This window comes from Acomys minous (assembly GCF_964271855.1).
Source record: "Acomys minous genome assembly, chromosome: 12".
Classification (NCBI taxonomy): Eukaryota; Metazoa; Chordata; class Mammalia; order Rodentia; family Muridae; genus Acomys; species Acomys minous.
The window spans coordinates 61,467,974-61,493,845 of NC_140493.1; the positions used below are offsets into that span (position 1 = coordinate 61,467,974).

At 43.1% G+C, this 25,872-nt stretch overlaps 1 protein-coding gene across 2 annotated transcripts in view; it reads right to left on the minus strand.

The window, feature by feature from the left end:
• The window catches only part of VPS13B (vacuolar protein sorting 13 homolog B), a 517,649-nt gene that overhangs the window by 113,805 nt on the left and 377,972 nt on the right, over positions 1 to 25,872 (minus strand). For both annotated transcript variants that reach the window (XM_084803053.1, XM_084803052.1), the window contains exons 37-39: positions 9,500 to 9,702; positions 7,686 to 7,893; positions 7,235 to 7,419 (exon numbers count right to left, since the gene is read on the minus strand). In XM_084803053.1, the coding sequence (XP_084659179.1) occupies positions 7,235 to 7,419; positions 7,686 to 7,893; positions 9,500 to 9,702 (596 nt within the window). The remainder of the gene's footprint in view (positions 1 to 7,234; positions 7,420 to 7,685; positions 7,894 to 9,499; positions 9,703 to 25,872) is intronic.

Genomic DNA, 25,872 nt, shown 5'->3' on the forward strand with positions numbered 1-25,872 from the left:
AATGCAAGAGTCTTTAATAGGAAAACAGAAATAGGCTAATAAAATTTCTACCACCAAATAAAGTGACAGGACAAAATGACTTCAGTATTCTTCCAGTGTGCAAATGTTTTCCATTTACTCTAAAAGCACATCTTACTGACAGATTCCTTCCCCACCTCTCTTCTGAAGGACAAGGAATGCTAGCATTTCAAACTATTTACTGTTTTTTTTTATTTCCAAAATCTCATTTACTTTTAAAGTTGCATCTAATTCTACCTCAGCAGACTTTTCACTTAGTGAATTGCAAAGTACTGCACCACCGAGTAGAATAAATGATGCGTCCCACAGTGAGGCAAGAGGAGAGCTTTGGAGCAGGCAAGACCAGAGAACTCTGCACGAGTCCTCAGGGGTTACTCCTGGCTGCCAGTGGGGACTGCTCTACTCTCTTTCAGTCCTCAGCAAATTAACACCAATTTCCCCTTAACTAGGTGTGGCCAAGTGACCTAATTCTGGACTCTGGATCCTGGCAGCACAGCAATTCAGGATGTGGGCTTCAAGAAACATCCTTATGGGAGGAGAATGGCTGTGTCTGTCTGTCCTTTTCCTGGGCTAGAGTAGGCACTGTTGAAGCTTGCGCAGCCATCTAGGGTGATGACAGACATCAAGTGCTGGAGACACAGGAGTGACGGTGCCTGGATGGAGGGCTGTGTGGAGGCAGCCCTAGAGTGCCTACTTCAACATCCCCATGTAGGAGAAGAGATGAGGTTCTCTAGGATCTTGGTAATTTGCATTTGCTGACAGAGAACAAAACAGCTCCAGCAGTGTTTCTACTACTGGGACTCTCAGCAGAGAATCACACACAGCTCATGGGGCTTGTGAGTTTCCAGAGACAGGTGTTAAGTCCCTGTGATGTCATGTGCTGTCCTCAGATAAGATGCCCACTTAACTCCTCAGATGACTTGAGGACCCCACTGGATCCCTCCACAGGGCTTGCTTCAGCTGTACCCCTTATTTCCGCAATGTGGAATGCTCTCACGGCATCCTTCTCATCGGTCTGGCATCTGCCTGTCACCTTAGAAGAGTTGCCAAAGGTGTGTCTGTTTTTTTTTTCCCCTCAGCATTCCTTGCAACCATTTTCCCCTCTCTATCAAAATTGCTTTCTTTGCTAATAACCTTTGTCATTTCTGAGAGCCCTGAGAAGGTTTCTTATTTGCAGTCTGTCCTCCTTTTTCCTTTCTATCTCTACTAGACCACTAGACCCATCTACTCTAAAGACTGAACTGCCAATGGTTTATAAAGCTATACAATAAAAATTAAACTCCATGTAGTCAAAGCAATACAGCACAGGACTTAGGGATTGGTAGAAATCTCAGTGCGCGTCCTAGTTTTTAATCTCCTTTCTTGTTTTCTGATATTACTTACCTTCTTACACCCTCACTTATATTCCATCTAGAGTGGAGATCACAGTACTTATTCCATGTGGCTTTAGGGACAATGGAAGAGACACAGCATAGAAAATGGCGAGTCTGGGCTTTGTGCAAACTAGGTGCTTAGTGAATATGTCGCCTCTTTTCCAGCAGCGGGAATACAGACTAGCTGGCAAGGTGCACAGCTTACTGCTCTTCTGCTCACTCCACCCTGTTCAGCCTTTGTCAAATCAGACTACAGTTCACTTCGTAGAAACGTAAAGCTAAACTTTCTCTATGAATTCGAAAATTCTCAACATACTTATTTTTTAGTGGTATGGGGAATTGAACCCAGGGCCTCACACATCGTAGACAAGAACACTACCGCTGAGGTACACCCCCAAACTTGATATTGATTGTTATCATATACTCTTTCTCCCTTCTTTTTTCTTGAAATCCTACTCACTCATCAGTGACCACCTAGCTATCCATCTCTTCCATGAGGCCTTGCTCTGGTGGCTCCAGGGCATTCTAAATGTGCTTGCTACAAGGCACTCGCAGTGACTGCAGACAGTCTGTGTGCCCAGCTGTGCTTGCGTACTTGTTGTCCCTCCTGGGAGGTGACAGGCGCCTTGAGAACAGCGCTAGAGCCCTCTCACTACTCATGGCGCCAGGCCCTGGTCCCCCCATCTCTGCCTATTGAGGTGACCAGAAGTTCTGTGGGAATCTATTCCTAGATCTTTCCAGACTTTTACAACGCCACAAAAACAGAATGATTAAAAGTGCATGCAGGGAATACTCTATTTTATATTTCCTCTTTTCATCCAAAAAGGAGGCAGTGGCTTCTGGAAGTTACAACTCTTAGTAGCTGATCCAGCACCGTCCATCATCCGCAAACATTTATTAGTGTCCACTGGGTACGCAGCATTTTCCCTTTCCTCACTTCCTAAGACTCTGGCTCAGCGTCTCACTTCCTCTAGGCCGATCCAGATTTTTTCCCCATTTCTGCATTTCAACAACAATGAGTCTCATATCTGGCTTTGAGCACTCCTCCTAAAGATGATGGATAGGCACAAAGCCTTCTGGGACACATTAGTACAGCTGCCAGTGGGCAGGAGGTGCTTATAAAATGAAAAGCTCGGGATTCTGGGAACACATGTGCAGCTATAAGTGAACCGCCCAATGCTGCTGAAAAGAAACACCCAAGACTACTTCCTTTCATTCCTTCTAAGCTATGTGTGGAAGAGGCAAATCATATTACATTGTGAATAACCATAATTTCTGCCTGTTGGGTCCATGTGCTGTAGAATTATAGGGAGCTTGTAAAGTCAATTTTAGAGCAGTAAATGTCTTCTCTACTTTATTTCATAATATCAAGTAAACATGTCTGACCTGGAATATTTTCCACATAATTATATAAGAGAAAAAAAATCCCAAGCAACTGTAAAAATTAATTTTTATTTTGGTGTCTAGATATACAATGGGTTAAATGCTATGAGTGACCTAAAAATAAAGCAGTGCTAAGATACAGATATCAATACACCTTACTATAAACTCATATGTAGCTTGCATGACATGGGAGGAGGATACCCAAGGGGACAGTGAAGGCACTGAAGTGGCATGGATACTGTTGGCAGGGCAAGAGAAAAAGCTAGAAAAAACACAGAAACATTTCTACTTTATCTTCCTGTCTTATTTCCTTTTTATGGAAAAGTCTTTCTAGAGCCCCTCTGCCAGGGATGGCCCATCTCCCAAAGCCTCTCCCCTGAGTTCCTAGACTCTACTGTAATCTTAGGTCCACTCACATAACCCTGCAATCTTGTTCCTGCTCTCGAGGGCTGCCCTCCCTGCCGTATTTTGATATTAACTCTCCCTACTTTTGTCAAGTTGCCTTCAGTGGAGTTTCCTTCCTCAATCAGACACAGCACCCAGAAGCTACTGAAGGGTTGGCCGTGGGAAAGGCAGTGTCTCCTCGGGCAATCACTTTGTCAGCAAAGCCTTTCCTATAGGAATCACAGGAAGAGCCAGCGTTCCTTAGAAGTACTAATAAGCTAGGAACACAAAGATAACCTCCCCAGAAGACAGGGCTTCTTTTCTTACAGTAAATTCAAGGTTGTTATATTGTTCTTCTTTTACCCAAACCCAAGACTAGACAGGTGAGACACCTAGGGAAAAACCGAACGCTACTATTCTGATAAAGGAATACAGCAACAACAAAAAAAAGACTAATGTCATTTTTCTATGCTCATAAACCAGTGTCTTGCTCAGCTATCATCACAGAAGCTCTCCTGTAGTAGATGAGAACAAACACAGAGACAACATGCAGAGAAAGAGAGATCTTGGACCAGCCAGTCCTAAATGAGATGTCTCCATCAAATCCCTGCCCTCAGGGCTCAGTCACTCTGTGGAAGAGGAGGCAGGAAGACGGTAAGAGCCAGTGAAGACAGAAAACACCAGGAACACAAAGCCTTGTCGACAACAGGACTGACACATGTGCACAGAGTCTGCATAGGTCTAAGCTCAATGGGGTCCCAGTGCTAAGAGGGTCGGTGGATACGCGCTACCATCTCTAACCCAGAAGCTACATCCAACTGAGCCATTTGTAAATGGAAAATTACTTTTCTCCAATGGAGTCTCACTAGCATATATCCACACTAAAAGGCAAGCCCTACGGCCAGCAGCAAATGGCCAACACAAAGCAAACACAGTGGTACTTTTGTCTCACGATGCTTTGTCTGGGAATTTCCCCCTTTACAGGTCTTTCTTTGGATATGCTAACAGCCAATCTCTCTTACATTTACTTTTACTAATTTAAAACTATATTAATATATTATTGGATAATTATTTCATGATAAAGTAAAAGGACAATTTAATGCCCCCCCCAACATTTCCCAATAGGGTAGGGCTCACTGTCACTGAGGTAAACCACCTAGAATATTTTCTCCCCAGATTTTTAAGTAGAACATAGGCATTGTAGTCAGAAAGACTGGAGGGAAGTTGGGAAAGAATTTGTTACAGATTCTGTGATTCAGAAACAGTTCATTAACTGCTCTAGGTCTCAGTTTAACAAATTACAAAATGGAGGTGACGCCCATTTCATAAGAAATTATTTTATTATTTCTCAATGAGGCTTCACTTTGATTTTTACAGTCATATAGGTGCTACATTAAAAACTAACTTTTCCAGGGCTAGAGAGATGGCTCAGCAGTTAAGAGTACTTGGTGCTCTTCCAGAGGACCTGCGTTCAGTTCCTAATACCCTTATTGGATGGCTGACAACTGCCTGTAACTGCAGCTTCAAGGGGTCTGACAGCTTCTTCCGGCCTCCTCAGACACCTGCACTCACATGCTCACATCCCCCATCTCCCCACCCAACAACTAAAAACGGATCTTCAGAAAGGAAAATCAATTATCTTGACTTTTAAACTAGATAAATGGAACAACTGGGCACAAGTGAAATGACTTCTTTGGCATGTGGTTTTCTTTCTACATCAGAATAAACAAATGACAACACTGACTGTCCTGTTTTCTCCTGTCCCCTATGTCCCCCTTTAAGGAATTACAAACACGATGTTTTTCCCCCAGAAGAATTATGCACTAACTCTGAAGATTTCACTAAGAAAAAAAAAATCATTCAATTTGGATAATTTTGACATCTGAAGGGAAAATTTAAGTGGGAGAGAGAAATTTGTTACTAACATAAAACACCAAAACACTTTCTTGGTTAAAGATATTTTCATGGGGCTGGAGAGGTGGCTCACTGGCTAAGAGCACCTGCTGTTCTTCCAGAGGACCTGGGTTCAACTCAAGATGCCCACACTAGGCATCACTACATGTGTCTGAAGCCCAGCTCCAAGAGAGCTGATGCCTCTGGCCTCCGCAGGTACCTGCACTCAAGTGTACATATCCACATGCAGACATACACACATCCACATAGTTAAAAAGGAGCCAGAGAAGATACAGAGGAATAGAAGGTAGTGATTAAAGGTAAATGGATAAAGTGAAAAACAACATCAAGGTAGTGGCATAAGTGCTCCAGGATTTCAGGAGGAGGACAGCACATTTAGGCAAGAAGCCTTTAAGGGACAGACAGAACGTCAGCTGTTCCAAGAGCAGACAGGATTTCAGCTGCCAGGAAAGGAGACACTCAGGGTGTGCTGGCTTGTTTTTGTTTTATCACTATGTTTTAATTGCCAACTTGACACAAATTAGAGTCAGGAGGGGAGGGTGGACCAGTTGAGGAATTACATAGATCAGACTGGCCTGGAGGCATGTCTCTAGCGCATTTTCTGGATTGCTAACTGATGTAGGAAGGTCCAGCCCGCCATGGGCAGTACATCCCTAGTCAGGTGGGTCCAGGCTGCATGAGAAAGTGGCTGGCCCTGAGGCAGGAGAGACAGCTGGTAAACAGTGCTCCTCTGGGGCTCCTTTCAGCTCCTATGCCCACTTCCCCTGCGGTGGCCTGCGACCTGGAAGTGTAAGCTGAAACAAGCCCTTCCTGACCCATGTTTGTTTTGGTTGTGGTGTTTGTCACAGGAACAGAAATCAAACGAGCAGACAGAGGGAAAGTGAGTTAAGGCTGGTTTGGGGACTATCAAATAGGCAGGTTCCATGTCCAGGGGCAACAAGGCTGTCACGGTGACAGAGCCACGGAAGGTTTCCCTCGAGGAAACATGTGATCCATCTCTTCCTACAGGACTCTAGAAGGCTAGGGTGGCTGAGAGACTGGAGGCTGAGATGACACTGAGAAGTCTCTTAATAGTCTCCAGGGGTTTGTGTGAAATGAGCAGAGGAGGAACAAATATTGAAAATCTCACCCTGTATAAAGGCATTTATTGAAGAATATTAGCTTTAATGTCCCACTTACTGTAGTAGCCCACATGTACAGGAGAAGAGACGTCAGAGTCCACGGTGTTTGTCCTACAGCACTGACCAAGGGCAGCCCTTTCATGTTCTCCTTCCATCCAGGACCAGCCAGTCAATATTACACCCGAGTCTCCAGCACAGACTTGAGACCATCACCACAATAAAACGACTGTGACATCAGGACGGTTCCCTTTCAAAGATGAAGTAGGGCAACTCTTCTACCCTTCAGCAGCCAAAAAACTTTCTGTGCCACAGTGAGCTCCGAACATGTGAGACTGTCTCAGCTGCTTTCTGATCCCTAAGAGCAACTCTAGGGGTTGGCACTTCATGCACAAAGGAGAAAATCCAAGTTGATCCAAACCCATGGTCAATGCTACATATTTTCTGTTGTCAACTTCTCCAAGGAAACATGCTAATCTGTGTGATTCTAAGATTGCAACTTAAGAGTTGTTTCTTTTGGTGAGACCTATTCCCAGCCCTAAGTTAAATTCTGCTCCTCATAGGCAGAACCTGAAGGCAGCCCCCAGTTCTCGGGAGCATGGCAGCAGGGCTCCCCTCCTGCCTGTCCCGCCCTGTTCCTTCATCCTTGCTGTGAGTTCTAGAGCACGCTCTCTTCATCTTCCAGAGAGCACAGCACTGTCTTGTTTCCTAGGCCAGTATCTCTGATCCTGAACTTTGCCCATATCTTGGTTCCTTGTATTTTTAAGTTATAAAACATCACATTCCCTGACACTGGTTCTGGCTGCTGAGAACTGCCAGGCTTCCTACATGCTGGCCAGGCCCTTGGAGAGTCCCAAAATATGTACTACTTTAGGTGGTCCAGAGACATCCTTTCGACACACGCATGTATAGATACAATACACAAGTACCATGATAATCCTTGCTACCGCTGATACAAGAGGTATGCTCCGAGCACTTCTCAGAATGCTCAGCGTTTTCTCATACGCTTTTATTTTAGAAAAGAAAAGGCCAGCGTCTACATACCTGTAGCACATCACCCAGGTCTGCGGTGCTAATATCGGGATCCTCTGTGGTGTTAAACGGCACAGGAGTTATTCGCACGAGGGTGAGCACCCGTGGTTCTGGGTACCTCCATAGCATCATCCCCGGACTCTCTTCTGTTTCGCTACAGAACAAGACTTCATACGTGCCAGGGAGCCTCGAGGGTTCTGCCAGATGAAAACAAAAGTTGCATGTTTTAAAGAAGGAATATGTTCATTTCTCAGATTGAGAATAAAAGGAAATCACACAATAAGTGATCAGTTTAAATATGATTTGAAATGGAGAAGGTCAGTTTTAAAAGAGAGAATTATTGGCGTATACTGCTTTCATACTTAAGCATGAGTGACTGTACTATCAAGTGGGTGCTATTTAGTGAATCACTTCCAGTGGCAGCTGGGCACGTGCCCTGCATGCTGACGCTGCTTGTACTCACCAGCACCCTGCACATACTGAAAGACGCCTGCGCGCAGGTCATCTGAGCTTTGTTCAGTTTTGAAAGCGTGAGTCCTTTCCACAGGAGATGGCATTTGGGGTGCTGATTCGGGAACTGGTGCTTCACAGTGTCCCTCCTCCTCAAGATAGCCACCGAGTAATTCCTTCAGAAGAGCCAAGCAATTCAAATGTTCTTGACCCCAGAAAACCTGTAAAAGGGTACAAAAAAGTAAGTCTTTAAACATAAACCTCTCTTGGGGATAATTAGGTATAGCAATATTTGAACTAATATGAGAATATAACCATGTTCAGCTTAACATGAAACAAACTATAATTTCCAAGAATTAATACTTTAAAGTTTGAAATTCTAATATATTAATAAATAAACAATATCAAGAACCTTACATATTATGTGAATAACAATAAACTTTAAACTGTAGAATAATGGTGATATTATACTGGTGTGAAGTATCATTTGTGAACTCATTTCACAAAGAGGAAAAACCATTTCTTAAAGTTCAAGATTAGGAAACACAGATTCTCTAGGTCAAATATTAATAAATTAATAAAAAACAGCCTTGTGGAATAGCTTCTTCCACCTTTTGTGAGATCCACAGTCCTGCCATAAAGCTGTCTTCTAACAGGAGAGAAGGAAGCTGACCAACAGACTTGAAGGTAGAAGGCTGCCAGAGTCTGTGCTTGGTGAGACTGTCAACCCACATGTCCACTCTGACAACACAGTGTTAGTGTCAGAGGAGGTTGAGAGCCTAAGGACGCAGAGCTCTGTAACAGCTATGACCAGTGGGCACAGCGACTGATAGCTGGTGGCTAGCACACAGAGAGGATGCACTTAATTTTTCTATTATCACTATACTTACTGTGTATTTTTCTGCCTTGGAAAAAGATAGTATAATTAAAAATCGCTGTGAAGCAGCCCACATTTAAAAGGTTACTGATGGAAATCAAAGCCTTTCTACAGAGGCATGTCTTTGGAATCTCCCCAGATTGTGGCTATGTCCGTAAAAGAGATGATGGGTTTAAGAACTTTACGTTTAGTACACTCCCTTTACTGATAATTAGTCACTTGAATTTCCTGTTATTGTGACTGCTGGGACATGAAATTGCCTGAAGGTCACATTGAGAGCAACCTAAATATCAACAAGAATAGGCTAGAGACACTCGCACATCCCATATACACACATGACTAGGAGGTTGGGAGTTAACTAACATGTGTCTGTTTCCGTAAGTGAACATTGTCTGACTAAGGACCCTGCAGCTATGACAAGCTCATATGCATTCCCCGTGACTGGTGCTGGATGCAGGCTGACTACTCTACAATTAGAAAACTCTATCCATTCAGAATGTTGATCTAGCATCTCCACTGTCAGTTACACCACCAAGAGAAACAAAAATGCACGGCCATGGAAAACCTTGTCTGTAGATGTTCATGGAAGCATTACTGGGGAATAGTTCAAAGTGGAAAGACTCTAAAACTCCCTCAACTGATGAATGAATGATAAGAAAATGTTCTAAAATTGACTGTGGTGACAATGATCACACTCCCTGGATATACCACCACCACCACCAACAACAACAACAACAAAACCCAACCCATTGAACTATATACACTGTTGAAATAGGTGAATTAGATGGCATATGACTCTCTTCAATGATGCTGCTAAAACGTACTGGGCACCTCTGACTATATACTTTCTTGTCACACAAAACTTAAATTTGAGCGAAGCACTAAGACAAAGCAACACAACAGGCTACTTAAGAACCAACGGAAAAGCACAGCCCATCGGCCCTGCAGACCTGCAGCAGACCTCCTCTCAAATCCATGGATATTTTTGGTACAGATTGCTGTGGGCCTGGATTGCCACTGTGTTTGCACCACTTAGCTTCTAGATTGACAGTAGCAGAAAGTGGTCCCGTGAGAATCCGGCTTCGTTCTTTGAGGCTTGTTTTAAGGAGAAAATCACTAACGCTGAGGAGGAACGACGATCCAAGGCTCACGCCTAAGGAGAGAAATGAGAAGGGGGTACAGTTTAATTATCTCTTGACAGAAGAGTTAGGAAAAGGTGTTGGAATGAAAATTTACACACACACACACACACACACACACACACACACACACACACACACACACTGCTTTTAGAGACAGGGTTTCTCTGTGTTGTCTTGGCTGTGCTGGACTCACTTTGTAGACCTGGCTGCCTCTGCCTCCCTGAGCGCTGGGATTAAAGGCGTGCACCACCACGCCTGACTCCTAGGAATATTTTTAAATAGTGCTAATTCCCTCGTTGCTAGGGTCTTCCCAGTTGGCTCGCCACCAGTTTCAGGCCATTGTTATAGAACTCTAGCTGTGAAGCAGGTAGAGATTGGCGTTCTTAACAGAGTGACATTTGCCAAAACATTATGACTTTTTCCATGTGTGAGTAGTTTAGGTTTTATGAGCGGAGACGTTTTCATTAAGTTGTGCAAGTTTTTTGAACAAGTATATTAAGAATAAGAACAGCTGCTTCATTTGTCCATTATTAACATGAAGTGAAAGGGCAATTTTCTGTGATTTCTTACAGCAGCAGAGAGTAGCATATTGCTTTGCTGGACACTCAAGTTTTGGGCTGGCCCATGTTAAAATTCAAAACAATCAAAATATGTAACATGTGCTTTCTAAAAATTTTAGCTTAATCCAAACTTCACACATCATAACCACTTGAAGTTTACAGAGTCTTAAAAACAGATAGTGGCAGGGTAGATTTATGAGAAAAACTATATGCTAAAGTTCAAAGTAAATACATCCAGAAAAGGAATACACTTTAAAATGTAGGTTTTCTTTTGAACTTCAAGTATGAGTGTGGATCAAAACCCTTTTATAAAGCCTATAGCAGACTTTAAGATATTTAGATGCACAGTTCAAGTGGTGAGTTCATTTCCTTCCAAGAAATTCATATTCTAAATTGTCACTGTGAATATTGAATTTCACCAGGCCACATTTGTAATGCACAAGGCTTCTTTTCCTAATGCTATTTGATCCTGCAAAAAGATGAAAGATTAAGAAACACCTTAGGCCCAGGGTGTATGCATGTTTCAAAGTACAGTACTCACAAACTTTTTTTCATGTATTATATGTACTTTCTGTGGAAATAAGAGACACATCATTAAATTCTCCACAGAAGGCATCAGATCCAGTGTTAGGGCAGTGGCTTGTTAAAGTTACCATGCTGAGAAATCAATTTCTTAAATCTTTTCATCAAACATGTACCACCAAATGTCTTTTTCACAATTGTCTTGAGTTTTTTTGTTTATTTTTTATTTTTATTTTTTTTACTAAGTAGATAGACCAGGCTAGTCTCAAACATACAGAGATCTGTCTGCCTCAGCCCCTAGGGAGCTGGGAGGAAAGGCACTCTCTGCCATGCCTCGCTAATTATCTTAATTCGAAGCTGTGTTTCACTTACACACACACACACACACACACACACACACACACACACACACACACACACACACACACAGACAGACACACACACACCAAAACCTAGAAATATGCTCAAAAGTACCCAAGAATTAGAGAGTCCTTATCAGTGGAGTTGCTTTATGTCCTGACAATTGTGATATATGTGACACACAATAGATACCAGATAATCGCGTCCTGGTTCATCGCCTGGACCCCATCAGAACACCATTACAAAAGCACAGACGTGAGCAGTAAGAGAGTGCCATGAGACGCTCTCAGTTCCTGCGCCTGCCCTACACTGACCTAACTACTTATCTGGAGGAAGTCTTTAAGCGAAAGTCCAACTGGTCCCCAGTGCAGTCTTAATACCAAGGTTCCCTCAATTACTTCTCATGTTTATTAGTATCCATAAACTCAAGGCTAAAGCCCTTGGTTCCTTCCTCAGCGCTCCTGTGCTTTGGATGCACTTCCTGGTCATCAGTTACTACTTCACTCTTTCAAGTCCCGTGCTCCCTTACTTCCAAATTTAAAGTCACTAAGGAAAAAGAGAGTGTACTGGACTCAGCGTCCGTGGGAGGCTCCATCACGCTGCAGCTCTGGCCACTGAGCGCCCACGGCAGCTGTCTAGGACCTGTCCCACAGAACGGACTTGATGAGGAAGGAAAAGTGTCCAAATTCTTGAGATTTCTCATTTTACATCAGCAGTAGAGAGGGAAGTGGATGGAAAAGCTTGATAAGCTACTTTTTCTAGGTCTTCATTCCAACAAAACAAACAAATGATACTTTTGAAATACTTTAGGACTAGGTAAAAGCTTCAGAAAATGGAGTTACAATGTATATCCTTCACACAGCCATGCTATTTATTTCCCAGGCAGGGTCTCCCTATGCAGCCCTGGCTGACCTGGAAACTTGCTTTATACTTAAAATCCCACCTGCTTCTGCCTCTTGAGTGCAGGGATTAAACACCTGAGCCACACGCTCAGCTACATGTCATTTAAAACTTACTTCGTGCCCCATGACGTCTTTCTCCTGGCCTGCCATCTGAGCTACACTGCCCCTGAGGCTAGGTGCCACCTGTAACCAATCTTGTGGCTTCTCTGTCTTCTGTAACTTTGAGATTCGGAATCTCAACCATTCCGCGGCACGTCTGTCAAGTCCAGCTTATCTCTCGTTTTCCCGGGAACAGTATGAAGTTAGGCATCCCCATAGATAACCAAAGAAACGATGTCCTTGGGGCGTCGCACAGGACTTGTGGTCCTTCTGTTCCACTGCTATGACAGTCACCCTGAGGGCTTGGTCTGCCACAGTTTCCGCTCACTATAGCTTTACCCTTTTCTCCTTGGAGGACGATTCGTGGAGATTAAGTAGATACGATTTCATCTAACTTTCCCACACTAATGCTGTCCTTCACCAATGGCACGCATAATGATTAGTGCTATGTTGTATGATATGGTGGCTTTTTTAGTTCCCAGTTTTACACGTGTATTTGTATCAGTATCGAATCCTACTATTCACCTTATGAGTCAAAATTCAGTATTATTCTTACCTGCCGCTTAAACTGAACCAGCTTTGGTCACTGGGATTCTATCTTTAAGCTGTCCCTTTTGATCTCTCTTTCTCTCATTTGGGGTACACTTCATTACTTTCTAGCCTCAAGGTATTTCCTCCTTCTTTTCTTGGGCATCAGAGACCTGGTTTCTGAAGAACAGTTTCCAGAAGCCCAAAGCTGGATGGCAGGAATACCCACTTCTACGGGTTTTCAGTTCTTCCTGGCCCTCTGTCTTAGTTTCTACTACTGTGAAGGGACACTGTGACCAAGGCAACTCTTAACAAGAAAAGCCATTAAACTGGGGCTGGCTTACAGCTTCATAGGTTTAGTGCATTACCATCGCGGTGAGCAGCATGGCCATGTGTTGGCAGACATGGTGCTGGAAAAGGAGCAAAGAGTTCCACATCTGGATGGGCAGGCAGCAGGAAGAGAGTGACGCTGGGCCTGGCTTGAGCATTTCAAACCTCACAGTCCACCTCCAGTGACATACTTCCTCCACCAAGGCCACATCTACTCCAACATGGCCACACCCCCTAACAGTCCCACTCCCTGTGAGCCCATGTTTGCCACTTTCATTCAAACCATCACATCTTCTCTGCAGATGGAGCCATAAGAAGTGACTGTCTACTACTTATATCGACTTCTGTATGTATCTATCAGTAAGTGTAGTAAAACCATGAACTGATACTGGTATCTCTGGCCTCATTAAACATCACCAGTTGGAGTCTAGTCATTTCCTTTTCTGTATTTTTAACTTCCTTCTCAGAACATGAAAATCTATACAATGTATCAAGTTTCCTGTCAAATCAGCAACAGCTGTGTCAACTCCTGCCTTAGTTGCCGGGTCTGTAGCTCAGGTACATTGCTGCCTCCTTCACCTGAGCCTGGGCCACTTTCTTCTTTCTTATGTTCTTGTTTGTGCTAGTGTATGTGTACATGTGCATGTGTGCATGTGTTTGTGTCTGTGCTCATGTGTGCACATGCATGGGGAGGTCAGAGGTCAAATTTTGGCATTGTTCCTAAGATGGCCATTCACCTTGGTTTTTGAGACAGTGCCTCTTACCTGGTGCTCCCCAATTAGGCTGGCTGGCTACTGAGCCCCCCTTCAGCTCTACCTCCCAGCACGGGGATTACATATGATTGCCACACCAACCTTTTAATGTGAGTGCTGGGGATCAAGCCGGGGTGCTGAGGCTCTCACAGCAAACATTTAAGAAGGCACATCCATCTCTCCAGCATCTGATACATATCTTATAGCCAATCTGATTTTGAAAGGTGAGTATCTCCTATTTTAGGGAACCTGACTCTGTTTTCATGGCCTTAATGGTAATTTCTTTGTTTTGACAGTGTGTCCATATCGCCAAGCCTGGGCCCTCTGAGTGCCACCCCTGTGATGAGTGTGAGGACGTTTGACTGACACTTATCAGCTCTATACCGTCCACTTAGTATGCCAAAATAAAGAAAACCACTTAGAATTTTCTTTCATACCAGAGTCGCTCAGGCTCTGAGATCTCACAAAGCACGAGATCACCACCAACAAATATAGTGCGGAGCAAGGGACTCCTGAAGAACTCCCCCTTGATAGCTTATAAATGCCATTATTCTTGGTGTTAAAAAACCCACTTTATGTTCTATCAATTCTTTTATTCTAATTAAGAATGATATTCATCTGTCTTTTTTTTTTTTTTGGTTTGTTTCTTTCCCAAACCTCACTCTCTCTTTTTCTCTTATTTTCCTACTCATTTACAGTTTGCACTTGCCTGCATCTTGGCCTGACTAACATTGGCCACTGGCTTATTAAATGCAGTAATGGCATCCACAATCTACAAACCTACATCCTAGGACCAGACCCGTCACCCTCGAACAAGTCTTGTGGGCCACCTTTGCCAAGCAAGTGGGGACATCACCTCTTCTCACCCCCTATCTCCGCATCTACAAGCCTAGTTCCTAGCTCCCTTTGCTTGGCAAGTTGCTTGGTTCCTTTCTCATCCTTCCACTCCCACTGCTGCCTATGAGCATCCCCACACCCACGGCCTAAGTCCAGACCCATATTTGAGAGTCCATTAGTCAGCTCATCTACCAGCTAACATACTTTAATAATAATACTATAGCTTATGTAGCTCCTGCACTGGCCTAAGGAAAGCCGGATTGTCACAGGAGGCGCAGAACGATGCAAGAGCAATCAATTAGCAAGAGCAGTATGAATAGTCAACGTAGCATGCCTCCCATTGAACCCACTGATCATATACAATTGGTACATGACTAGAAGTACTTAGATGAACACCAAGACACAGAATTTAAAACAACAATGATAAACCTCATCACAGAATTATGGAACTTAAAAAATGAAGTGGGTCAGAGGGAGGGAACGGGAGGAGAGGAGAGAGGAGGCTACGATCAGGATATAAAATGAATATATAAATAAAAAATAATTTAAAAATCTATGAACAGACACTTCATTGAATTCCAAGATGATAGCAATAAACACTTGAGTGATATCGAAGAAAATATAAATACACAGATGAATAAAATGATGAAGACATTACCACGACCAGGCTACTAGGGCCTAGAAAGAGGCATGCCAGGCACATCAGGAAAGTGCATGGCCACAGATACAAACATTTGCTTGGTCCCTCTCTTTCATTTTCTTTTTCTTTCTTTCTTTCTTTCTTTCTTTCTTTCTTCTTTCATTCATTTTCTTTTTGTCATACACCTAAAAGACAGCTAGGTATGATCCATTCCCACGTGTCTTCCCTGCCTGCCACCCTCACAACACATCAACCCACCATGTCTGTGCTTCTCAGTGAGGGACTGGGTTGCCTGTGACACTGCACACAGGTTCATCCACAAGTGTCTGCTTTTAGGTTTATAACAGTGTATCTGTCACACCTTTAAAAAGCTACAATGTAGTGATAGGAAAATATTTTAGTTCAGATGGTTTTAAACTTGGTGTAGGTGATCTGTAATGCCATGGCAAATTAAGAGTAGGCGAACTTTATACTTCAGCCAGAACATGAGCATCATCTCTGGGACTCATGGCAGGGCTGTCAGTTTCTTTCCCCTTTCTTCCAACCTAGGAGTAGGCCTATGTGACACCTTTCATTTGGCCTCTGTCCTTAGGAAACAACCGAATAGTTTTCTTCCGATAGAATGAACCACATGTCCTAAATCCACCACTCATAGAGAAGGTAAGTTAAGGTACCTTGTCCTGCTTGCTGGACTTACTGCACTGTTGGACACAGTGTCCATGATGGATATTACACAGTGACCTTCTTAAGACTATGACACTGGAACTGGCTGGATCATTGCATAGAGTTCTTTCTGTGTTTATAGCAAGTAGGACAACACGTGTACATGCCTGCTGGCTAGGGAGTACACAGGCATTTGAAATGTAATCTTTTACATTTTCTGTACATTCGGTTCCCTAAATTTTCAAATGTTTGAAAAATTAAAAGTAAAAATATTTCTCAACTGAAATATGCAATTATCAACCTTCAAATAATAAATATTAAGTTTACTTTATAAATTAGAGATACAGCCTTTTTATTTAATTTTTTGCACATATAAAACTCTATACAAATAGAATTACATCACTTTTCTCTTTTCTTTTCTCCAGCCCCTTCCAGATGGCCTCCTTCCAATTCCTGTGTATCACCCCTCTATTGTCAAAACTGATAGCCTCATTTTCTTTATTATTGTTATACACACATGAGTACATGTGCACACACACATAAACACACCTATACATATGTGTGCACAACCCGATGAGTCTGTTTCTGTTGGTCCCTGTGTATGTGACCCCTGAGTTGACCACTTTGTATTGGATAACCAGTCAGTGGGCTGCTCCCTGGGAGAGAGTAATTCTTCTTTATGCAGCCCTTACTTTCCGGTAGCTCTTGTCTAGGGGTATAACCTTTTCCCTCTTCTACTTTAGCATGTCTATTTCCAGAAGACACTGTTTCATGACAGTCTTCCTGGTCCTCTGGCTCTTACATCTTTCTGCCCCCGCTTCCTTGATGTTTGCTGAGCAGCAGATGCAGTTGCTGTGATGCTGATGGATGTAGGATCTGGCCCCACAATCTGTTGATCTCAGCAATAATTCTAGTTGTGGTGTTGGTGATGTCTCCATTTGCTGTAAAGAGCAGCTTTTATACTCTGTTGGTATACGGATAAGATCTAGAATGCAGTAAGGAATGATGTTGGTCTAGAAAAGTGGCAGAAGTAGGTTCTTCTCTAAGGCTGATGACTTCACTAGCCCCAGGAAGTTGACTAGGTTTGGAATAACAGATGTGATTTCTCTCCTGCTGAGTTTGTCTTAAGTCCAATCAGAGAGCTGTGGGTTACCATCAACTTATTTCATTGTCTAATTTTTGAGACAGTATTACTAAGCAGTCCTTGGATGGGCAGAAACTAAGTAGACCAGGCTGGCCTTGAACTCACAGAAATCCATCTGCCTATGCTTCCCAAGTGGTGAAAACTAAAGGCATAAGGCATGACACTAAGTCATTTTAAAACTTCAACTTGTGAAATTTAGCCTTTCAGCAAAGTTCTGTCCTTTACCTAACGTCTACAAATCCAGGCTATCATCTGAACAAGCACACTAACAGTGGTGCAGGCATAGACTTCTTTGAATCCCATTGGTTTCTCTAATAACTTTTTTCCTGTTCCAAGATCCAGCTGCTGCCTTCAGTAACCATGTGATCAGGCCATTCTAACCGTCTGTGTAACTTCTGTCTCCGCTCCTTTCAAGAAATGCATTTCTGTTCAAGTTTCCAATGGACCTACCTCTTTCAAAAATCTGTGTTTATATTTTTAATTTGTTTTAGAAACCCAATGGCAGACATTTAATTAGAGTAAATGAGGTGTGACAACATTGAGGAATAATGTCAGAAATAACTAATGTGATAAATGGGCATCTTGCTTTGTTTGCATATTGACATACTTTTCAGTGAGCATAAAAATTACATTCAAGGAACAAATAGTCTTATGACCTTTAAAGTACTTCTTTAGAGGACCAATAAATGAAAACCATTTGTTTAGAGAAACGTTAAAAAACCCTGCCAGCCTGTCAGCATCAGGGTGTACTAGGTCCCACGTAAGGCCAGTTCTCTCCAAGCTCCTGAGTTTCACAAGAGTTCACAAGAGTTCTCAAGGCAGAGCCAGGTAGAATTTTTGTTTTGTTTTGTCATCCGGAAGCAAATTTGCATAACAGTGAAACATCAGGATGCCTCAAAAAAAATCTTTTAAGTATAAACCACCAAAATATGGCAACCCCCACAACCAAAATTCCTTCAAGAAATTATTTTGGAGCACACAAAATATAGCATTTGGTTGTATCAAAAACAAAAACTAAACTACCTTGTTTCCCATCCTCAAACAGAATGTGTAAATTGATTGGATCCTATTTATATCCAATTTAGCAATACGCCCAATTAAACATTTTATGCCTATTAATATCATAAATGAAAATACACAATAAAGCAATGCAATAAAACAAGGAACTATAGCCATTGTTCAGTGAACAAAAGGCAACAGTGCCCAAAAACAAATAACAGCAAGTGAGAGCCCAGTTCAGCTGCCCTTTTCCAAGGCACTTTTTAATTTCTTGTAGGGAGAACTTAAGTCCATGTTAAAAAGTCCCTGATGGAGAGTAACAGTCAGGATCTCTGCTTTAATTTAAGCCCAGTCTTCTGAATATAAGAAACAAGGAAAGTAAGTTAGAAAAGGAAGTTTTTCTTTTCTCCTTTCTATATAGAAGGAGAATTTAGAGACACACAAGCACCCACCTAGGGAAACTACGATGAACAATACATGGAGAGACAGGAAAGAGGGAGTGTGCGATGGAGAGATGGAGAGAAAGCCAAGCCAAGCCGTCTTACACCTCGGAGAGAGGTGGAACTGGCGAAGCTCTGGGAGGTGGCCCATGTTGCCACAGAAGACCATCCCTATTTCCGAGGTCTGAGCTGCTACCTGAGGCCATGTTGATGTCTAAGCACTGTGCTGAGCTGGCCACATCCCTTGCCTGCAGTGGGGGAGTTGGCTCTGCCCCTTACCTGGGTAATGTGGGAGAGCTGGCTCTGGTGGCATTGGTCTAGGAAAGCCAGCTCTGATAGAGTGTGTGGGGGAGACATGGCCCCACCCCCTCACCTGGGCAGCACATCAGAGCTTGCTCTGGTGGTGTGGGCCAAGTGGGAGAGCTGGCCCTGCCTCTGTCTGCAGTGTGGTGGTACGGGTGAAGGAGAGATGTATTCCCCTCTTCTCCCACCCCCACCCCCTGCAGCAGGTAGCTGAGCTGGTCTTGGCTCCTGAGGACATGAGACAGGAGAGCTGGCTCCATGGTGTCTTGGGTGCTAGAGAGTTTGCTCAGGCCTATGATGTCTGCTACCTGCAGCAGATGGGAGAGCTTGCCTCACCCTGCACCTGAGCAGTGTGGGGGAGCTGTCTCCACCCTGTACGTGGGCAGTGTGGGGAGCTGGTGGGCTGAACAACCTGCTACCAACAAGGCGGAGATCCAGCGCATGAGCAAAGGGGCCTGCCTTGCAGAAACAAAGCTGCAGGATCTCCATATCTCAGGACAACAGCAGGATATCACAGTGGAGTCTCAGTAAGATTCCAGGATTGATAGCGTAGCGGAAAGCAAAGGCCTTGAACCAGACCGTGACTCAATGCGATGAACATCTGCAAGTAAAGCTGTTTGGGCGAAAGTGTACATGGTGTGGTACACCATGGCTCCCATGATGATTTTTTGGGGGATGGTGGCTTGTGGCACACCTGATCACATGCTGAAGAATACATGACAGCCTTTTTAGATGAGGAAAAGGATGGTTAAGATACTTGTAAAGTTTCGCTGATGAACACAGTAGCCAACTTCCATGAAGAAAGCTCTGCTGGGTGCGTTGTTTGGTCATTTTAATTTATTTTTACTTTTGTTTGGGTGGCCACGGTCTCACTTACGTAGCCCACACTGGCCATGAGCTCCAGATCCTCCTGCCTCCTTCTCCAAGTGCTGGGTTTGCAGGTCCGTGCTGTCATGCCTGCTGAAGTCAGTCCTGTAGCCACTCATATGGGTGGAGATTGGGTATAAACTTAACGCTGAAGGGAAAATGACCTGTGGTGGCTTAGACACTGGTCTCGGTCTCCATAATACAAGTCTGACACGACAGGAAAAAAAACAGAGGCTATGAAAGTCCATTCTGCTTCACAATGTCCTTGGACGAACTGCTGTCCTTTCAGGCTTAACCCAATGAGGCAATTAAGACTGGCTCACTTGGCTTAATCCCAGGATTCCTTGATATTTAGTGGCATATAGTAACTCGCAGTCAATGACATAATTTTAATGTTTCAAATAACCTATATTCAGGAATCTGAAACCAGGGCTGTGGAGACCTACTAAGGTTTTTACTTTCAGTTATTATTCTCTCCGTGCCTATCTAAGTGTAATATGCTTGGACCATAAGCTTTATAGAAGGAAAAGACAAAGGGGTTCTTCATAAAGAAAATTATGCTTTTAAATTTTTTTCAGCTCAAACATTTATTGATCAATGGCTTCAGCATTCAGGTGACAGTTTTGTTCACAGAGAGAGGGAAATGATTAAAAAAAGAGGGAGGGAGAGGCAGTGAGTAGCAGGCAAGTAGATCCTGTCAATATGTGGTAAGTACACTGCTCCTTTACAAAAACTCTCATCTTATCATCCTGAGTGAGTTAACCCAGGCCCAGAAAGGGACACATGGCATATACTCACTTATAATTGGACACTAGCCCAACAGAGATGTCCCCTGAGAGTCTTCAGATATCAGGAGATTGGGATCGATACTGGGACTTCCTATTGGGACTCCAGGTGAGAGAGGTAAGGGAGAATGAGGAAAATAGAAGGATCCAGAGGGTTCTAGAAACCTACAAGAAGCCCATGAAGGCTGGTGGATCTGGACCCAGGGGTTCTGCTCAAACTACTGTACCAACTAAGGACAATGCATGCAGTAAACCTAGATCCCTATCCAGATCTAGCCAATGGACAACACATTCGGCACAGTTGTGTGGAGAGTGGGGACTGACTCTGACATGAACACTTCCCCTTGGTGGGGAGGCCTGGTGACACTCAGAGGAAGGGTAAGGAGGCTACCAGGATGAGGCCTGATAGGCTGTGACCATATGGTGGGGGAGGAAGTCTTTCCTTCTGTCACAGGGGAATAGGGTGAAAGGGGAGGGGGGTATGGGAAGAAACAAGTGAGGGGATAACAATTGAGATGTAATCTGAATAAAGTACTTTTAAAAAGCACCCCAATCTTAGATAGGGCACTGCAATTTAATTGTAAACAATGCTGTCCTGTCCCAGCTCTCTTGTACAGCCTCAGTATGTTACGCTAACATAACCAGTGAGTGGGTCTAAGGGACCAGCCAGGGTATAAAGAGCGTCTCATATGTTTTAACTCATTCATCCCTGCCAGGCTTGTATCCCCAATAGGCTCTCTAGCATACAGCCTGCTCGCTCATGTGGATAAAGGGCAGTTTGCTGTAGCCACAGGCGGAACTCAATACTGTCACAGAAACAGCTGCATGGAGGTGGGCAGGCTTACTCGTAGCCTTCCAGTCTCCCACAGTCTCAAGGCTGGGACTCTCACCACACAGCCATTTCACACAACACTGGACTACCAGGTGCTATCAATAGGCTGCAAAGGAGAGCGTCGAGGAAAGGTCTGTAGGACTTAATTCCTAGGCCTCCACAGCAACCTTTGTGCAATGGGTTTCGTGTCACCTGAGAGTGATTTTGTTGTCTCAAAGGCTCCATTCCTTCTCTCCAAACACACTGTTTTAATGATATTATGTGTAAAATCTGGATCAGTTGTTTTTATCCAGATGCTACCAAATCTAGAGGAATTGAAACAAAAACCATTGTGTCACTGTATCCTGGCATCATATAGGGCAGGCAAGTGTCACTATTATGAACTATGCTGAAAATACATCACTTGAGCTAACAGCATTCTGCCAAAGAAATTAGATTAACTTTGGAATTTGGAAACTAAATTTGATAGCAAGAAATAGATTAATATTGGTAGAGACAAAGTTTGAATGTGGATTTACACAGGGCATTACAGTGATGGTAAAGGGTTTCCTATCAGAAAGGAACAGGCTTATGAAGATTTCCCAAGAGACCCATATTTATACAATTACCAATGCTTTTGCTAAAAAAAGCTCCTCATTATTGTATGGACGCACGTGGGCTGTGTAAAAATATAAGAGATGTGTAACACACGGTAAACAGAAAGCAGTGATACTAAACAGGCCACATCCTTGAACTCGTCATTAATAAATGTCTTTCTTACATTCAGCTGCTCGGGCTGCTGGAAGCCTGGTTTATTCCAGCACTTCAAACACTGAAATCCAGGAACATTTATTATTTTAATCCATCACAGGCAGTGCTTGATTTAGCTTTATTGGTTGTGGTGGTGGTGGTAGTGGTTATAAGTGGGGGTACAGCAATGTTCTTTTACACATCGTTTCAAAAGGGCTTAATTATATTTTATAGTTTGGGCCAGGAATTCTGCTTGTTTTTTGTCTAGCGAGGTTCAAATGGAGTTCAGGTCAGCGATGAATCAGAAGAAAAAGTCAGAGATGGTTATCTCTCTGCTGTGAGCGCATCTCCCTGTAGAAAGGCTGGGCAGGTACACCATGTCCACCCCTTCACAGGAGATTGCCCGATAGCCCTGCTCTGTGGCCTGCTACAGGGCTCTCGTTTTGCATGCAGCCTTGAAACAAATACATCAGAGATTCAACACACTGGTTTTCTTCTATTTCTCTGAAGTTTCCATACTCTGACTTTTAAATGATTTTGGTTGGGCAGATTTGGGGACCAATCATCACTGAAATACAGAATGTACCTGACAAATGATGAGCATTTTATAGACATAGCTCTTTATCACAGAACAAATAGATATCACAAAGTTAAAGATGTAGACACTGCAGGGACATAATTGTTTCAACAAAATTAATGACTTCTGTATAAACATGTCCAAATAGCAAAAGTCATTATTCTACAAACACTAACCATTCATAGCTATTCATTGTGTGTGTGTGTGCGTGTGCGTGTGCGTGTGTGTGTTTTAGAAAAGCCCTTTTCTGGGCTGGTGAGATGACACAGTAGGTAACGGCACTCACTGACGATTTGACTCTGATCCTCAGAACCCCTTTAAAGATGGAGAATTAGAGCTGAGACCACAGAGCTGTCTTCTGGCCTTCACAAGTGTACTGTGGCATGTGCACCCACCCACTCTCCAATCACACACGCCACATAAAGCGACCTTACCTAAGGATTGAGACTGTTCATTGTTGTCTAATAGTTATTTACGCATTATATCAATTACAGCAAAACCAAAAAAAGACAAAACATTTAAACGTCGGGTCTCATAGTTATATTTTATTTTTCATCATAGCAGATCAATAATATTATTATTTGGAGGAGGAATGGTAATAATTTTTATTTTCAAGTTTAGAACCTCCTACTTTTGGGGGAATGCCTCAATAATTTACCAGAATGTGCAGAAAACTATCCTCACAGATACAAATAAGTGAAGAACAGGCACTGCCAGCTAGTCAGTAGTGACTTTGAGTGTATTACAGAGTGACAGGGGGACTGTGCCTGGGACGGCGAGTGGAGCTCAGTCCTGGGATGAGAGGGATCGTGTCCGCGGACTCCAGGCCGTCTGTTTGGCCCGCCTGCGTTTCCCTTCTGCAAACCCATAAACGCACCTCTACCGCAGGGACTAGGGAAAGGCACTAGAACTGTTCTGCTTCTCATTATCACAGGATTCGGTAACTCATCTCATTGTCAAGATAATCCCCCTTTCCCCTTTCTTTTGCGCTTGCCAGGTACTCCAAAATGACAAATAAAATCCCAGATGTTACAGACCGGTGAGCATTCCACGTTTTCTTGAGTGCTGGGCTTAAGCTTACTTGGGACAGGGTGTCAAAATTACAGGCTCTTGATGCCCACACCCAGTATTCATTAAGGGTTTTTGGTGGTTTGCATAGCTGTCAACTACCTTTATTTATGCTTCTATCCTCAGTGTATCCTTAAAAGTTAAGTTTGCCCTCTGTCTTTTACCGTCAAGGAATTAGTTTCTTATCATTCAGACCCTGGAAAGAGATGCATTTCTTTCTGAAAGCAGCAAGGGTCTTTGGGGTGCTATAAATGGCTCCCTGTGGTAACCCAGGATTTGAGGTAGTGGGATCTAATTTAATGCTTTATTTCCCATCAGGCTAACTTGCATCTCTGAAGCATGCAAAGGCCATGAGGATGTCTTACAGGCTTCCTTCAAGATATCTACGCACAGTGGGAAAAGCGGGCTCCACTTTGTGTGGGTTACCTGGCTGCACTCTCTGTGCATGACAGGAGTGCTGGGTACGAATGTGCTGACTGAGGGAAGCCCTCTACATGGAAAAGAAAGGCTCTGCTTCCTTTCTCCCCATGTTTCGTTTATATAGAAAGTTAAGTGCAGCAAGGGCAGGGAAAGTGATTTAAGCCACTGTTCCTTTGACAGTGAGCTCAACTCACTGCTTACTGCCTGGGAGAAAAGTCCTCAATCTCTCCGTGGCCAGTGAGTCCTGTCAGTGGTTTTCCAATTCTAAATGCCAACCAAATGTCTTCACTCAGGTTCTTTCCCTTTGGGTCATCAAGCGGTTCATGTCATGTTTCCCCTGTCTTTGTCTATATGGAGGCTGCCAATTTAATTGCCCCTGAGAATGAGCAAGGAAACCTCAAGTCCAGGGATTTCACAGCTCTCTCAGATGTGTACTCTTGTTTGTAGAAATCTAAGGCGTGCCATCCTAATAGAGCCATAAATTACTCTGACAGGGGAGCGAAAGTGTGAGGTCAGTCCCCACCCTCCTGTGGAAAGAGACTGGCTGCCAGCTCAGAATTTATAATTACATACTTTGCGTGTCTCCAAAGTGACATGCTTCACACAGCAAAAGAGGACCACACTCTGCCCATGCTGGGGGGAAGTGGCAACTTTAAAAAATACATATTCTACAATGAGTTAGATTTAAAAGATAACAAAGAAATTGGTCTTAAAATATTTCCAGATATAAGATGCAATTTCTAACTGAGAGGGATTCTTGTCACTGGCAAAGCCTTCCTTAGGCCTCCTGTAATATCACGTACCAACTTAAAAGAATACAACAAGTATCACATCTTCTCCAGTCAGATGGTGAAGGCAATTTCATTAGTGCACATGGGAGAACAGAAGTGTCCTAGCAGAGAGAAGAGCTAGTTATACGCGTCATGGCTGCACAAACATCTGCAGCGCATAGTAACAGAAAGACTCAATCCCTGGAAACACTCATAGGTTAGGACTGCAAAAGAGTACAGGAGTCTGAGGAGAACTGGAGGCTTATTTTATCTATCATTGATCTATCTATCTATCTATCTATCTATCAATCTATCATCTGTTTACTTATCTATTTTAAGCAAAACTTTGTTCTGTAAAATGAAGACGGGAATTATTTTAACAAGCTCAGTACATGATTTGTACTGTTTCATTTTTAAAATGAGTAAATGAATATGAAATTCCCCCCAGATTGCACAAATATACTGACAACATTTGGGAAGAAATATTAGCTTTCCTGTTTCATGCTTTTATTATTCCCCTTCCCCACATACTTTCCATAAGTTTCTAACAACTTAGATGATAAACAAAATATACTTATTAGGTGAACTCATTTTTTTTGTCCTCTTGACAAGTAAAGGAACATGCCCATAGCACATTCCCAATGGTGTTTCTCTAAGAATTACTTAGCACATAGGATTCCTCTAGAATTACAAATCTATTTCAGCTCTTAAATTAAAATTCATCTGGAAAGGGCTGCTTTTCCCTGTTTATATAACACTGTCACATAAAGAGTGTTAAAAAAATATTTCTCTAAAAATAGCCTGCGTAAGTCAGGGATCAGCAGGGCTCTGCTGCCGGGCTGGTCCTTTGTAGTTTTTTCCATGATGTTCTTGCACAGTGTTTTTGACTGTGTTTATTAAAGTCAGCACATCAAAAAGGATCAAAGAGAAAGTGAGCGAGAACCAAAGAAACCCCAAGTGTGTTGTCTCATTGGGGAGCTATGCAGATTCGGATAAACAAGTGCGAATTGCTGAGGTTTTAATGAAAAATTTTGACAATAATTTTACCTTGTGT